This window comes from Oncorhynchus masou, chromosome 2, assembly GCF_036934945.1.
Source record: "Oncorhynchus masou masou isolate Uvic2021 chromosome 2, UVic_Omas_1.1, whole genome shotgun sequence".
NCBI lineage: Eukaryota > Metazoa > Chordata > Actinopteri > Salmoniformes > Salmonidae > Oncorhynchus > Oncorhynchus masou.
The window spans coordinates 5,427,623-5,443,917 of NC_088213.1; the positions used below are offsets into that span (position 1 = coordinate 5,427,623).

Below are 16,295 nucleotides of genomic sequence, written 5' to 3' on the forward strand. Positions count from 1 at the left end.
ATAGCAGTGTAATAATCAAACCCCACCTCTCTTGTTCTACTGTTTCTATGGAACGCTGCCCCCTTTTGGGGGATGTTAGTATAGCAGTGTAATAATCAAACCACACCTCTCTTGTTCTACTGTTTCTATGGAACGCTGTATCATCCCTGTGGGGGGGTGTTAGTATAGCAGAGTAATAATCAAACCCCACCTCTCTTGTTCTACTGTTTCCATGGAAGAGGGTCGTAATGTATCCCCCTGTTGGGGGGATGTTAGTATAGCAGTGTAATAATCAAACCCCACCTCTCTTGTTCTACCGCTATCTGTTCGTGTTCATATTTTTTGGGTCTATATATTTGTGTTGATAACATCGTAAAGCACAAGAGAGACAGAAGGGTATTAGCGTGTTGATGTGTGTATCTTCTCTAATGGTTCATGTGTGTTTGTTCTGCCAGGAGGTGAAGGCCGGTGATGTTCTGAGCAAGAAGAACCTCTGGGAGAATCTAGGAGACTCTTCCCCGTCTGGGAGAGCAGGGAAGGTAGTGTAGGCTTAAATCCAATTATCAAATCCATTCATTCATTAAACTATATAATATATAGGGGCGGCAGTGTAGCCTAGTGGTTAGAGCGTTGGACTAATAACCGAAAGGTTGCAAGTTCAAATCCCCAAGCTGACAAGGTACAAAATCTGTCGTTCTGCCCCTGAACAGGCAGTTAACCCACTGTTCCTAGGCCGTCATTGAAAATAAGAATTTGTTCTTAACTGACTTGCCTAGTAAAATAAAGGTAAAAGAATAAAAATATATAAAGTGCATTTGGAAAATATTCTGAGCCGGATAGATTTGTCAAAATGTTGTTACGTTACAGCCTTATGATTTGCAAATGTATTAAAAATACAAAAAACAGAAATACCTTATTTCCATAAGTATTCAGACTCTTTGCAATGAGACTCAAAATGAAGCTCAGGTGCATCCTGGTTCCATTGATCATCCTTGAGATGTTTCTGCAACTTGATTGGAGTCCACCTGTAGGGTAAATTAAACCGATTGGACATGATTTGTAAAGGTACACACCTGTCTATATAAGGTCCCATGTCTGTCCAGGAGAGAGGGGGAATTTAATCAATTTTAGAATAAGGCTGTAATGTAACAAAATGTGGAAAAAGTCAAGAGGTCTGGATACTTTCTGAGTCTGTCACAGTATGAGGTCTGTTATTCAATTGGTGGATTATCATGTCTGTAAACACAAACAGCTGTCAACACAAAGGTGTATGTAACGTTTGAATATAATCGGTGCTTAAAATAATACATTGAAATGATACATGCCTGCATTTGTACAAATTATAGATAGAATATTTTTTTCACTGCAATATTGAACTCTTTTCTAGGGAGCTTCCTCTGGTAAAAAGTACAAATTTGTGATGATGGCTCAGGAGAGCAAGTATGAGAAGGTTCATCATGTCGGTGATGATGATTACAACGAGCACACAAACGGGAAATCAAGTAAGACTTACTTACATCCTGTTAGTAATGTATCATCATGTCTGTCCAGGAGGGAGAGGTCTGTTAGTAATGTATCATCATGTCTGTCCAGGAGGGAGAGAGGGGTCTGTTAGTAATGTATCATCATGTCTGTCCAGGAGAGAGAGATGTCTGTTAGTAATGTATCACCATGTCTGTCCAGGAGAGAGAGGGGTCTGTTAGTAATGTATCATCATGTCTGTCCAGGAGAGAGAGGGGTCTGTTAGTAATGTATCATCATGTCTGTCCAGGAGGGAGAGAGGGGTCTGTTAGTAATGTATCATCATGTCTGTCCAGGAGAGAGAGAGGTCTGTTAGTAATGTATCACCATGTCTGTCCAGGAGAGAGAGGTCTGTTAGTAATGTATCATCATGTCTGTCCAGGAGAGAGAGAGGTCTGTTAGTAATGTATCATCATGTCTGTCCAGGAGGGAGAGGTCTGTTAGTAATGTATCATCATGTCTGTCCAGGAGAGAGGGGTCTGTTAGTAATGTATCATCATGTCTGTCCAGGAGAGAGAGGGGTCTGTTAGTAATGTATCACCATGTCTGTCCAGGAGAGAGAGGGGTCTGTTAGTAATGTATCATCATGTCTGTCCAGGAGAGAGAGGTCTGTTAGTAATGTATCATCATGTCTGTCCAGGAGGGAGAGAGGGGTCTGTTAGTAATGTATCATCATGTCTGTCCAGGAGAGAGAGATGTCTGTTAGTAATGTATCATCATGTCTGTCCAGGGAGAGAGGGGTCTGTTAGTAATGTATCATCATGTCTGTCCAGGAGAGAGAGGGGTCTGTTAGTAATGTATCATCATGTCTGTCCAGGAGGGAGAGAGGGGTCATCATGTCTGTCCAGAGAGGGGTCTGTTAGTAATGTATCATCATGTCTGTCCAGGAGAGAGAGAGGTCTGTTAGTAATGTATCACCATGTCTGTCCAGGAGAGAGAGGTCTGTTAGTAATGTATCATCATGTCTGTCCAGGAGAGAGAGAGGTCTGTTAGTAATGTATCATCATGTCTGTCCAGGAGGGAGAGGTCTGTTAGTAATGTATCATCATGTCTGTCCAGGAGAGAGGGGTCTGTTAGTAATGTATCATCATGTCTGTCCAGGAGAGAGAGAGGTCTGTTAGTAATGTATCACCATGTCTGTCCAGAAGAGAGAGATTTGTTAGTAATGTATCACCATGTCTGTCCAGGAGGGAGAGGGGTCTGTTAGTAATGTATCACCATGTCTGTCCAGGAGGGAGAGAGAGGTCTGTTAGTTTCAATTCTATGGTATTTACGAGTAGTTCCTTAGCAGTCACGTCTTGACATGCAACCAATTGATTGGGATTCTCTTCTACTATATGACAGTACTAGATCTTAGACTAGTAGTACGAGATCTACCAGTATTAGATCTACCAGTTCTAGATCTTAGACTAGTAGTACTAGATCTACCAGAACTAGATCTACCAGTACTAGATCTTAGACTAGTAGTACTAGATCGTAGACTAGCCGTACTAGATCATAGACTGGCAGTACTAGATCATAGACTAGCAGTACTAGATCGTAGACTAGCAGTACTAGATCGTAGACTAGCAGTACTAGATCATAGACTAACGGTCATCTCTCAATCAACTAGGAACTAATGTGTCACAAACCACATCAATAACGGTACATGACTAAATAGAAACAACAGGAAACTGATAGAACAGTGTAGAGTTTAATTCAATGTAAACATGTAGACAATAAAGCAATAATTGAGTTAATCACACGACAGGCAACAGCATTCTATACCTCAGTTTTGACCCCCGGGGCGCCACAATCGTTTTTATTACTGCACACTTTTGAGTCGAGCCAATTCTATATCAACAAGTCTAAAGCAGCAGTGTGGTTATGGTTGGCTCACGGGGACACACCCCTGTGATTTATCAATGAGAAATGATTTCATTAAACAAAGACCCTGAGAAGCATCAGATAGCTATAACAAAAATAGACATCTTAAATAAAAAAAATGTAGCTACAAATTCTCGAATGTTCCTTACAGAAGAATAAACCTTTATAGCTTAAAAAACATGTTTTAATGTTCATTAGATCTATTCCAGCAACAAAATTATCAAAAGCTTATTTTAAAACACCAACTGTGTCTTTGTCATTTAACAAATTAACTTTCAGTGTCACTTATCTACTTAACTTCCTGTATCACGATGATGCTTCTGTAGTTTATTACACAGCTTCCTGTATCACGATGACCCTTCTGTAGCTTATTACACAGCTTCCTGTATCAAGATGACACTTCTGTAGTTTATTACACAGCTTCCTGTATCACGAAGACCCTTCTGTAGTTTATTACACAGCTTCCTGTATCACGAAGATGCTTCTGTAGTTTATTACACAGCTTCCTGTATCACGAAGACCCTTCTGTAGTTTATTACACAGCTTCCTGTACCACGAAGACGCTTCTGTAGTTTATTACACAGCTTCCTGTATCACGAAGACCCTTCTGTAGTTTATTACACAGCTTCCTGTATCACGAAGACGCTTCTGTAGTTTATTACACAGCTTCCTGTATCACGAAGACCCTTCTGTAGTTTAGTACACAGCTTCCTGTACCACGAAGACGCTTCTGTAGTTTATTACACATCTTCCTGTATCACGAAGACCCTTCTGTAGTTTATTACACAGCTTCCTGTATCACGAAGACCCTTCTGTAGTTTATTACAAAGCTTCCTGTATCACGAAGACCCTTCTGTAGTTTATTACACAGCTTCCTGTATCACGAAGACGCTTCTGTAGTTTATTACACAGCTTCCTGTATCACGAAGACCCTTCTGTAGTTTATTAAACAGCTTCCTGTATCACGAAGACCCTTCTGTAGTTTATTAAACAGCTTCCTGTAGTTTATTGCATGAGGCACCTTTATCTTACATTCCTTTTATCCATTCTGCACTATTGAAGACATTCATCACAAAGCAATCCATGTCCTATCATAATGTCCCATAAGGACCCATGTCCTATCATCATGTCCCAATGAGGACCCATATCCTATCATCATGTCCCATAAAGACACATGTCCTCTCATCATGTCCCATAAGGACCCATGTCCTATCATCATGTCCCATAAGGATCCATGTCCTATCATCATGTCCCATAAGGATCCATGTCCTATCATCATGTCCCATAAGGACCCATGTCCTATCATCATGTCCCAATGAGGGTTCATGTCCTATCATCATGTCCCAATGAGGACCCATGTCCTATCATCATGTCCCATAAGGACCCATGTCCTATCATCATGTCCCATAAGGACCCATGTCCTATCATCATGTCCCATAAGGATCCATGTCCTATCATCATGTCCCATAAGGACCCATGTCCTATCATCATGTCACATAAGGACCCATGTCCTATCATCATGTCCCATAAGGATCCATGTCCTATCATCATGTCCCATAAGGATCCATGTCCTATCATCATGTCCCAGTGAGGATCCATGTCCTATCATCATGTCCCATAAGGACCCATGTCCTATCATCATGTCCCATAAGGACCCATGTCCTATCATCATGTCCCAGTGAGGATTCATGTCCTATCATCATGTCCCATAAGGACCCATGTCCTATCATCATGTCCCAGTGAGGACCCATGTCCTATCATCATGTCCCATAAGGACCCATGTCCTATCATCATGTCCCATAAGGACCCATGTCCTATCATCATGTCCCATAAGGGCTCATGTCCTATCATCATGTCCCATAAGGACCCATGTCCTATCATCATGTCCCATAAGGACCCATGTCCTATCATCATGTCCCAGTGAGGATTCATGTCCTATCATCATGTCTCATCATGTCCCATAAGGACCCATGTCCTATCATCATGTCCCAATGAGGATCCATGTCCTATCATCATGTCCCATAAGGACCCATGTCCTATCATCATGTCCCAGTGAGGATCCATGTCCTATCATCATGTCCCAGTGAGGATTCATGTCCTATCATCATGTCCCATAAGAACCCATGTCCTATCATCATGTCCCATAAGGACCCATGTCCTATCATCATGTCCCATAAGGACCCATGTCCTATCATCATGTCCCATAAGGACCCATGTCCTATCATCATGTCCCAGTGAGGATTCATGTCCTATCATCATGTCCCATAAGGACCCATGTCCTATCATCATGTCCCATAAGGAACCATGTCCTATCATCATGTCCCATAAGGATCCATGTCCTATCATCATGTCCCATAAGGATCCATGTCCTATCATCATGTCCCAATGAGGATCCATGTCCTATCATCATGTCCCAATGAGGACCCATGTCCTATCATCATGTCCCATAAGGACCCATGTCCTATCATCATGTCCCAATGAGGATCCATATCCTATCATCATGTCCATAAGGACCCATGTCCTATCATCATGTCCCATAAGGATCCATGTCCTATCATCATGTCCATAAGGACCCATGTCCTATCATCATGTCCCATAAGGACCCATGTCCTATCATCATGTCCCATAAGGACCCATGTCCTATCATCATGTCCCATAAGGACCCATGTCCTATCATCATGTCCCATAAGGACCCATGTCCTATCATCATGTCCCATAAGGATCCATGTCCTATCATCATGTCCCAATGAGGATCCATGTCCTATCATCATGTCCATAAGGACCCATGTCCTATCATCATGTCCCATAAGGATCCATGTCCTATCATCATGTCCCATAAGGATCCATGTCCTATCATCATGTCCCATAATGAACCATGTCCTATCATCATGTCCCAATGAGGATCCATGTCCTATCATCATGTCCCAATGAGGACCCATGTCCTATCATCATGTCCCATAAGGACCCATGTCCTATCATCATGTCCCATAAGGACACATGTCCTATCATCATGTCCATAAGGACCCATGTCCTATCATCATGTCCCATAAGGACCCATGTCCTATCATCATGTCCCATAAGGACCCATGTCCTATCATCATGTCCCATAAGGACCCATGTCCTATCATCATGTCCCATAAGGACCCATGTCCTATCATCATGTCCCATAAGGACCCATGTCCTATCATCATGTCCCAGTGAGGATCCATGTCCTATCATCATGTCCCATAAGGATCCATGTCCTATCATCATGTCCCATAAGGACCCATGTCCTATCATCATGTCCCAATGAGGACCCATGTCCTATCATCATGTCCCATAAGGACCCATGTCCTATCATCATGTCCCAATGAGGACCCATGTCCTATCATCATGTCCCATAAGGACCCATGTCCTATCATCATGTCCCATAAGGACCCATGTCCTATCATCATGTCCCATAAGTACCCATGTCCTATCATCATGTCCCATAAGGATCCATGTCCTATCATCATGTCCCAGTGAGGATCCATGTCCTATCATCATGTCCCATAAGGACCCATATCCTATCATCATGTCCCATAAGGACCCATGTCCTATCATCATGTCCCAGTGAGGACCCATGTCCTATCATCATGTCCCAATGAGGACCCATGTCCTATTATCATGTCCCATAAGGATCCATGTCCATCTGTTTTTTCTCTGCCCTTTCTTCTGCTCAGAGAATCTCCAACGTATCTAAAAGCTGTCTCCCTCCTCCTGCTGGACATTTGACATGACATTAATACATTCCGTTTGCTATTTAAATATATTTTCAACGAACCTGCAAACTGAAAGTGCTTTTCAAACCAACTGTTTTTGTGTTGTCATTTCCAGTCGGGCCTACGTATCCTTCTGCTGCCTTCTATTGAAGCCACACCTTCTCCCCCTGTATGTCCAACTTCTGCAGCTGTGCCCCTCCCATAGCTCCACTGTAGAGTTATAAACACTAGAGGGAAAACTTCATATCTTTTCCACTGACTTTAAAAACGTTGCATGCAGTCACAGTGTTAAGTTCAAAGTTCGAGTTCTCACTCGAGTCTGCTGTATTAGCTAGCTATTAGCTAGGCCCTGCCTCTAACTAGGCTCCACCTCTAAATAGGCTCCACCTCTAACTAGCCTCCACATCTAGCTAGCCTAAACATTTAACTAGGCTCCACCTCTAACTTGGCTCAACCTCTAGCTAAGCTCCACCTCTAGCTAGGCCACGCCTCTAATTAGGCTCCACCTCTAACTAGCCTCCACATCTAGCTGGCCTCCACATCTAGCTAGGCTCCACCTCTAACTTGGCTCAACCTCTAGCTAGGCTCCACCTCTAGCTAGGCCACGCCTCTAATTAGGCTCCACCTCTAGCTAGGCTCCACCTGTCTCACAGCTCCACTGCTCTGTCATCCAATGCCCTTCCTTCTTCAATCCAGGAATGTACAAGCCCTATTTATTACACACTGTCATCAGACACTCTCCTCCTAACCTCACCCAGGGTGAACACTCTAAGACTAAGACACGAGCAACGCTTCAAAAAATACAACATCTTTCTATGGAGCAAGAAAGATGTAATGAGCCGTCTGCATGCATCCTACATCATTGTCTTAAAAGCTCATGATCATAGTTAAAAATCATAGTTTAAACACCATAATGAAGTAAATATCCTGGCGTAGCCTACTGCACTGCAGCCCTTGATCGGAAGCTTATTTAACATACACATCTCTAGCTATATGATAACTGAAATCAATCTATTGAGGTTTATTCATCTACTTAATGAGAAGATTGAGCAGCAATATTCTGGTGTGTGTGGAGTTCAAAGTCAGACATCAGTTGTTCTTGAGGAACCGAATCCCCTGGCAGTTTTATTAAAGTCCTTCCCTTCCCCGTCCTGATTTTTGCGGTTAATCAGCCCCTTTGGAACACAGCTGACATCTTCACCAGCGGCTTCTCTGCAGCCTCTTTAATCTTTCTGGCATCGAAGCGCGGACTGTAGAGGAGGAGCGGCAGACGACTGGCAAAAGAGGGGACGACCTCCATCTCATTCTCTTTCTGCTGATTGACTTTCCGTGTCTTATTGGTCTGCTCTCTCTGGTCTTTCTTCTTGTCAGAACCGTCGGGAGCTTTGCTAGCTTTGATCTGCTGCATGATTGCTTCTTTGGTAGAGAACATGTGGAAGAGCATGGCGTCCCACATCTTCATTGCTCTGGGCGCCTCTGTCTCCTTCAGCACCTCTTTGCCCTTCTCAGAGTGGTCTTTGACTTTTGCTGAAGAAGCTTGACTAGATTTGGCCTGGTCAGTGTTCTTACTGTAGATGGCGCCATCCCTGCGGACAGATTCGGGCTCTGGCTCCGGGAACTGAGGTTCCTCTGGTTCAACGACCATGTGTTTTTTGAGACGCGACCAGCCACTGAACATGGTCTTCATACTTTTAGGTTTCATTGCATTCAGTGCAGCGTTAGCAAGGCTAGGTTTAGCTGTTGGAGCTTGGGGCTTGTCTACTTTGTCTACATTGTCAACAGTCGAAGATGCAGTTGATATCGTAGGCTTCGTACAGGGTGTCTCTTGACGTCTGGCTGCTTTCCCCTGTGCACCTGATGCATTGGCTTCCACATCTTCCATTGTGTCTGTCTCTGTCTGTCCAGTCTTTGGCTGAGATGGCGATGACATTCCTCTGTTTGTGGATGGGGCTTTTACAGAGGCTGAGGCCTGAGGCAGAGAGGCAGGAGTGGAAGAGTCAATCACTTTGGTAACGGCAGGTAGTTTTATCACAGTGTCTACGGCAGCGGTTGGGGTTGGGGACGATATACGTTCTATAGCAGGCTTTGTGGAAGTGGTGTTAGTCGATTGAGGCTCTGGTGTCGGTTTTAGAGAGGTAATAGCTTCAATGTCATGCTTCGTCAAGGGTTTAGTAGACGGGTTTAACCAAGGTCTAGTGGGACTAAAGCAACTTCTTGATGCCATAACCTTTGCAGCAGGTCGAGCTTCAACAGTAGGGCTGAAGCAGGATCTACTTTCTATAGTAGGTGTTGTTGAAGGTTGTACCTTTATGGTAGGCGTGTTAGCTGGTTTAGGTTCTGGTGCAGGTTTTGTGAAGTCTCTAGTTTCCGTATTATTCTGTGGAAAGGGTTTAGCTTCAATAAAAGGGCTTAAGGTGGTTTCTCTTTCTATGGGCTTTGGGGAAGGTGGTACATTTATGGTAGGCTTGTTAGCTGGTTTAGGCTCTGGGGATGATTTAGCAAAGACTCTAGTTTCCATATTGTGCTGGATAAGGGGTTTAGCTTCAACAGTAGGGCTGAAACAGGGTCTAGTTTCTCTAGTAGGTTCTGTTGAAGGTTGTACATTTATGGTAGGCTTGTTAGCTGGTTTAGGCTCTGGGGATGATTTAGCAAAGACTGTGGTTTCCATATTGTGCTGTATAAGGGGTTTAGCTTCAACAGTAGGGCTGAAACAGAGTCTAGATTCTCTAGTAGGTTCTGTTGAAGGTTGTACATTTATGGTAGGCTTGTTAGCTGGTTTAGGCTCTGGGGATGATTTAGCAAAGACTCTAGTTTCCATATTGTGGTGGATGAGGGGTTTAGCTTCAACAGTAGGGCTGAAGCAGTGTCTAGTTTCCATAGTAGGTGTTGTCGAAGGTTGGACATTTACGGTAGGCTTATTTGTTGCATGGTTAGGTTCTGTAACAGCTTTAGGTTCCATAGGTGTTGTTGACCATGGTCTGTTATGTCTACGTGGCGGTGTAGAAGGTAGAACGTTTATGGTGTGTTTGTTAGGAAGCACTGAGACCGGTTTTGGGGAGGCGCTAGCTTCTATGACGGACTTCATAAAGGGTTTCGCTTCAATAGTAGGGCTAAAAGAGTCTGCAGTAGGTTTTGTTGAAGGTTGTACATTTATGGTAGTTATATTAGCCCAGACAGGTTCAAGGGATTTTGGTGAGGCTTTAGCTTCTGCAACAGATTTTGTAAAGGGTTTAGTTTCTAAAGCAGGGGTTGAGGGAGGTATGGTCTCTATTATAGGAGGTGTGGGAGGTTGTACAATTATTATAGGCCTGTTAGTATGTGGGGCAGGTTTTGGAGAGGAACTATTGTTGTAAACAGGCTTTGTAAAATGCTTAGCTTGTAAAGCAGGGCTTATTGGGGATCTAATTTCTGTGGATGGCTGTGCACTTATGATAGTTGAGTTAGTACGTGTAGGCTCTAGGGATGGTTTCAGCCAAGCTCCATTTGCTACAATAGGGTTTGTAAATTGTTTACCTTCGTTCTTGGAGCTGGCTGAGAATCTCGTTTCAGTAGTGGACTTGGTGGAAGGTTTTTCATCAATGGTAGATTTTGTAGATTGTCTGCATTCAATTGCTTTGTGGGAGTTGGTTTCTACAAAATGCTTCCTGGTATGGTTTGCATGGTACTGCATGGTACTGGGCAGAATATTTCCTGGAGTAGACTTGCCAGGTTGTACAGGTTCTATTAAATGATCGTTGGGGAGTTGGGCTACTATGCTAGTCGTGCTAGAGAGTTGGGCTTCTATGCTAGGTGGGCTGGGAAGTTGGGCTACTATGCTAGGCGTGCTAGAGAGTTGGGCTACTATGCTAGGTGGGCTGGGAAGTTGGGCTACTATGCTAGGTGGGCTGGGAAGTTGGGCTACTATGATAGGTGAGCTGGGAAGTTGGGCTACTATGATAGGTGAGCTGGGAAGTTGGGTTATTTTGGTAGGTGGGCTAGGAAGTTTAGTTCCAGTGATAGGTGTGCATGAATGTTGGTTTTCTATAGTAGGTTTGGTGAGGACTTGGGTTCCTGTTTCAATGGTAGGTGTTTCAATAGTAGGTGAATGAGAGAGTTGAGTTCTTATGGTTGTCACACTAGGCTTGCTAGGTAGGTTGGTGTCTATAGTAGGCTTGCCTGGTAGTAAAGTTGCTGCGGTAGGTTGGCTGGGGAGTTGGCTTCCAATATCAGGCTTGTTGAGGACTTGGGCTCCTATGACAGGTTTTTTGTGTAGTTTAGTGTCTGTGCTAATATTAGCCTCGACAGAAAGATGCATGACTATGGGATCTGCCTCTGACTTTCCACTGTGTTGGGGAATATTTGCTACAGTTGAATTTTGTGAAACTTCAGCATTTGGAATGCTGAAAGGAAACAGTGACTTTGACACAACATTCCTACCTATTGGGAATGAAGGAGTTTCATTTAGCTGAAATGGAGCTGGTCTGGTTGTGTGTACCACACCTGCTTTATGTGACAGTCTTGGAACCTCAGAATGAGAGGCCATTGGTGTGGGGACTTCACTGGTGGCTGGTGGAAGAGTTAACTGTCCGAGGGCCAATAGAAGTTCAGGTTTTGTTAAGTCCACAATGGGTGTTATATCAGGTTGTATTGCATAAGCAGGTGCTTCAGATTTGTTAACATCTGATGTATTGGGTTTAAATATGGCTGCCTTATCTGTCGGTGTCTGAGAACAGCCAGTTGCAGCTAAAGGTGTTGAAAGCGAAGGTGCTGGAACAGTAGAATGCTGCCCTTGCAAGGTAGGTTTCTGTTGTTCTCTGTTGGGTGTGTTTGATCCCATGGGGGATGTTTCAGGTTTAGAGATTAAAGGAGGACGAGGCCCATTTGGTAATCCATTGGTCTGTGCTGTGGATGGTGATGGTGTTGATTCATTAGCTTTAGGTCCAGAAGGACCGTAGTATGTCCGGATCCCACCATAGGCAACATACTCAGCCGGAGTCAGTCCGTAATATGTTGACCGTGTTTTAGGTTTTTTGGATGTAGGGGTCTTTTGATGCTCTATCAATGGTGCCAGAACTTTACGTAAGCCAATTATAGGAGAGTCTGGGTATCTAGGGGTCAATGGGGATTGAGGTGATGAAATCATTGGTGTTAGCCCAGTGTTTGGAGGTGGTTGTGCTGAGATCATTGGCACAGTGGGTCTGTTTGGTGGAGCTGAAATCGTTGGCGCTTCGTATCCATTTGAAGCTGTCTTTGGTATCCTTTTGGGGGACAATGGGGTCTGTTGCTTTTGATACTCAGGTGGGGTTCCATATTCAGTTGTTTCATCCATCTTGTCTTTCAGCATATGAGGTTCTGTAAACTTTACTTTTGGCTTGGAAACTGCAATGTCACGTGCAGCAATCTTTGATTCTAGAATCTCATTGGGAGTTCTCTCAGCCATAGATCTTTCAGTGGTGGTTGTACTTCCACTAGTCTGGTTCCTATTTCTATCCCCACTGGTTGGACCTTGTGAAAGTTCCACTGAGCCGGCACAGGCAGATCCAGCTGATTTTGGTTGTTCAGTGGCTGTTGAGCGAGTTTGGGCTGCACTTGTAACAGGCATTGATGGGGGTGATTTGACTCTGCTGGCAACAGGAATTGCTAGGGGAGTTTGGGCTGTACTGGTAACAGTCATCGCCGGGGGAGATTTGACTCTACACATAACAGGCATGGGTGACTTGTGTCTCTGTGTGTTTATGACTGAGGCATGTACATCTTGATAGGAGCTGAAGGCAGGAGATATATTAGTCATAAATCCGAGCATAGCAGTTGTACTCTGTATCTCCTTGTATCTGTGTGTCTCTTTGTTTGCAACCAAAGCATGTACATCTTGATAGGAGCTGAATGCCGAAGATATCGTAGCCATAGACCGTTCCATGTTGGTTGTTATTCCATTAGTCTGAGTTGTACTTCTTTCAACACTGGTCAGACCTTGTACATGTTTGTCAGAGTTAGATCCTATTGGTTTTGGTGCTTCTGCTGCAGCTGAGGGAATATTGCTTGTAGTGGTAACAGGCATTGAAGGAGGAGATTTGACTCTACTGTTAACCGTTATTGCTGAGGGTGTTTGGGCTGTACTGACTATATGTATTGCTATTTGTATTGTTGAGGGTGTTAGGGCTGTACTGGTATTATGATTTGACTCTACTGTTAACCGTTATTGCTGAGGGTGTTTGGGCTGTACTGGCTATATGTATTGCTGAGGGAGATTTGACTCTACTGTTAACCGTTATTGCTGAGGGTGTTTGGGCTGTACTGGTAATATGTATTGCTGAGGGAGATTTGACTCTACTGTTAACCGTTATTGCTGAGGGTGTGTGGGCTGTACTGGTAATAGCCATTGGTGACTTGAATCTCTGTGTGACGTGTACATCCTGACAGGAGCTGAACATAGAAGATAAATTAGCCATAGATCCTCTCATGGTAGTTGTAATTCCATTATTTTGGAATATGTCTGTATCTGAACGAGATCCAATTGGTTTCAGTTGTTCGGTTGCTGCTGAGAGAGTACTGGTAACAGTCCTTGGTGACTTGTATTTCTCTGTGTTTACGACCGAGGCGTGCACATCCTGAGAGGAGAAGAAGATTGGACTTGCAGCGAACAGGAGTGGATTGGCTTTCGATATCTCAAAAACAGGTGTCAGTCGTCCCATTGTGGGATGGTGTGAGGGTGTTTTCGATCTTCCAGAAGGGGTCTTTGCCACGGAAACTTTATACGGGATAGCCGGCTCACTTTGATGACAAGTCATTGGGGATTTCTCCCTGTGTATCGTGGATAGCGATGCTCCTTGATACAATATATTCACTCCTGTTATGTCTGGAAGTGCAGGCTTGGAGATTTCGTAGAACGTTGCCTGGGATGTGTAAATCACTGTTTGTGGGATGACATTACGGGAATCAGCTTGATTTATTTGCGTGCTGACCGTCTTAGAATCCACTTTGCTCATAATGTGACCTTCAGAACCAAGGTTATTAGTGACCAAAGCTGGTGTGTGCTTTGGAGCCTCATCCTTTGGCTTACTGGGTGTCGTCACCTGATGGGTTGAGGTCAGAGGTTGTGTCTGAAGGGTTGGCGCTGACATCAGTACTGGAGCAGGAGGTGGGACTGGACCTTGGGCCTGAGCTGGTAATGGTGCCAGACCCGGACCCAGGCTCGGACCACTAGGTACTGGTGGGGAAAGAGTCATAACATGAGTTGATATCTTAGGGGAACATGGAGTTGGGGGAGTTGACTGTGGTACACTGGGGACTGAGTCTGGAGCTACTGTTGCCGTGGCCACCGACCCAGACGAATTCAGTGCTACTGATGAATACAAGTCATTCAGATGAACTGCAGGGCCTTGTGAGAACTCAGGTACGGGTGGGGGTGGGGGTGGGGGTGGCGGAGGCGAGGGTGGCATCATACTTTCTGTGTCGTCGTCGTCAAACATAAACGACGAGCACTCAAAGAGGGGCGCCACCTGGTTCTCTGATGTCTGCATGGGAGCGGTGTAGTCCAGGGGGTGGGGAAAGACCCCTGTCTGGCCGTGAGGATTGTTACCATATGGACCACTGGGGGGGAACGAGAACAGAGAGGGGGGGTGTGGATCATACAGAGGCCTAATGGGGAAACTGAAGTCCGGTGACCGGGGAGGAGTCGAGTGTGTGTCGCTGTGCTCGAGGTCCGAAGCTTCGTGTACGGGGGACAGACAGGAGCGGAAGGGGATGGGAGTCTGGGAGGGTCGGGCTTTCTTCTTGGCACTCTTCTTGATGAGTTTCTGCAGCCGGGCATTGGCCTTGTCTGGTTTGGGCAGCAGGGGAGGGGGAGGCTGGGAGGGGTCGGGAAGGTCCGGCTGGAGTCCATTGCTGTACCTGACTGACATCAGCGATTCATTTCAACCCCCTGAAAAGACAAAACAAAGACAAAACATCAAGCGGCAAGAATTCAATGAAAAAAATGACAATTTTATCTGACATAAATCTACCAAAACTTTAACCCACGACTTTAATTTTTTTGTGAGCTTCTATTAAGACAAAATTCATTACAAACTGAAAACATTTGACACAAACAGAAGATGACACGTACTAGTGTGTCACTGTAATGAATAGAAATGAATCATTGACATCCCTCTTCTCTTTCTGGTTTGATTTTCAGCTGGTCAATGCCTTGAGGAATTGTGAAGAACGGACGTTGGACTGTGATTATTTCGACGATCACTTCACATCATATTTATCATTCATTTCATTTAGCCGACATTTTCCTCTTAAAAACTATGTTTAGATCAACATTGTTTGAAGCATATGCAGTATGTTATGTGTACCAGTTGATTTTCTCCATAGCAACACACTGCCAACCTGGTATAAAATTATTCACAAACGGTCAAAAATATACAATTATGCAAAAATATTCATGTTTGTACTCGTTTTTATTTTGGACAATCTTATCCATGATGTATTTTAGTGAATAATGTGTTTTCATTTACTGTTTGTTAACTTTAATTTTTAAAAATGTAATAAAGTAAATGAATGAGGTAAATGTGCCATTGTGTGATATAACATATTTAGAGTATTTAAACAGTCCTATTTCTGTGGTTCTGTCAATCTCTATGTTGTTTCCCTTAGTGGGTGAGGTCATGGGATACTGATCCTGAGGTCTGCGCATGTTGTTTCAGTAATGTGGGCCAGCCCTCACAGCTGTCCTGCTCTTTATTTAACCACTGCTAATGGCTCTATGAAAACTGCTTTAGATAGATTTGGCATCCCATGACAACCGGCTCGTTAAAATACGTTCTTAAAGGGCTTCGGTATCCCGGGGGTACTGGGTAACTTTATAAAACCTCAATAGTTGAAATAGACAATAGAAGTCCCTTTGGTGTCTACTTTAAAAGGATCATAATAGGTGAGGCAAGTATAAACATGTCTCCATATAAAGTTTATATATTTAGGTTAAAACCTTGTCAGGTGTTCTAAGGGGATATTGTTACCTAATACGACTTGTTTGTTGGTTTCTTACTGGTTAAAAGTAATCATATTACATAACAGAAAATCATAACACAATCCAATCTTCATTTTAAAATCAAGGTTTTGGTGGTTCAATCGGTTTTGGAACAACAATAGATTGTGATTGTACCCTTCACACTGGGTCAAACAAGGCAATCTGGATCAACCACACTAATCTGGATCAACCAGACT

General features: G+C 43.9%; 2 protein-coding genes across 2 annotated transcripts in view; one reads left to right on the top strand and one right to left on the bottom strand.

Annotated features, from left to right (window-relative positions):
• Positions 1 to 7,256, top strand: part of LOC135552275 (non-muscle caldesmon-like) — a 65,258-nt gene extending 58,002 nt beyond the window's left edge. The window contains exons 12-14 of the mRNA XM_064983804.1: positions 435 to 518; positions 1,367 to 1,481; positions 7,222 to 7,256. Of these exons, the coding sequence (XP_064839876.1) occupies positions 435 to 518; positions 1,367 to 1,481; positions 7,222 to 7,256 (234 nt within the window). The remainder of the gene's footprint in view (positions 1 to 434; positions 519 to 1,366; positions 1,482 to 7,221) is intronic.
• Positions 7,257 to 8,274: 1,018 nt separating this feature from the next.
• Positions 8,275 to 14,992, bottom strand: LOC135552283 (uncharacterized). Its single transcript, XM_064983818.1, has 3 exons — positions 14,390 to 14,992; positions 14,213 to 14,292; positions 8,275 to 9,298 (listed from the first exon to the last, which is right to left on the bottom strand). The coding sequence occupies exons 1-3, from the start codon at positions 14,984 to 14,986 to the stop codon at positions 8,275 to 8,277; spliced, it is 1,701 nt and encodes a 566-aa protein (XP_064839890.1). The 5' UTR covers positions 14,987 to 14,992.
• Positions 14,993 to 16,295: the final 1,303 nt, after the last annotated feature.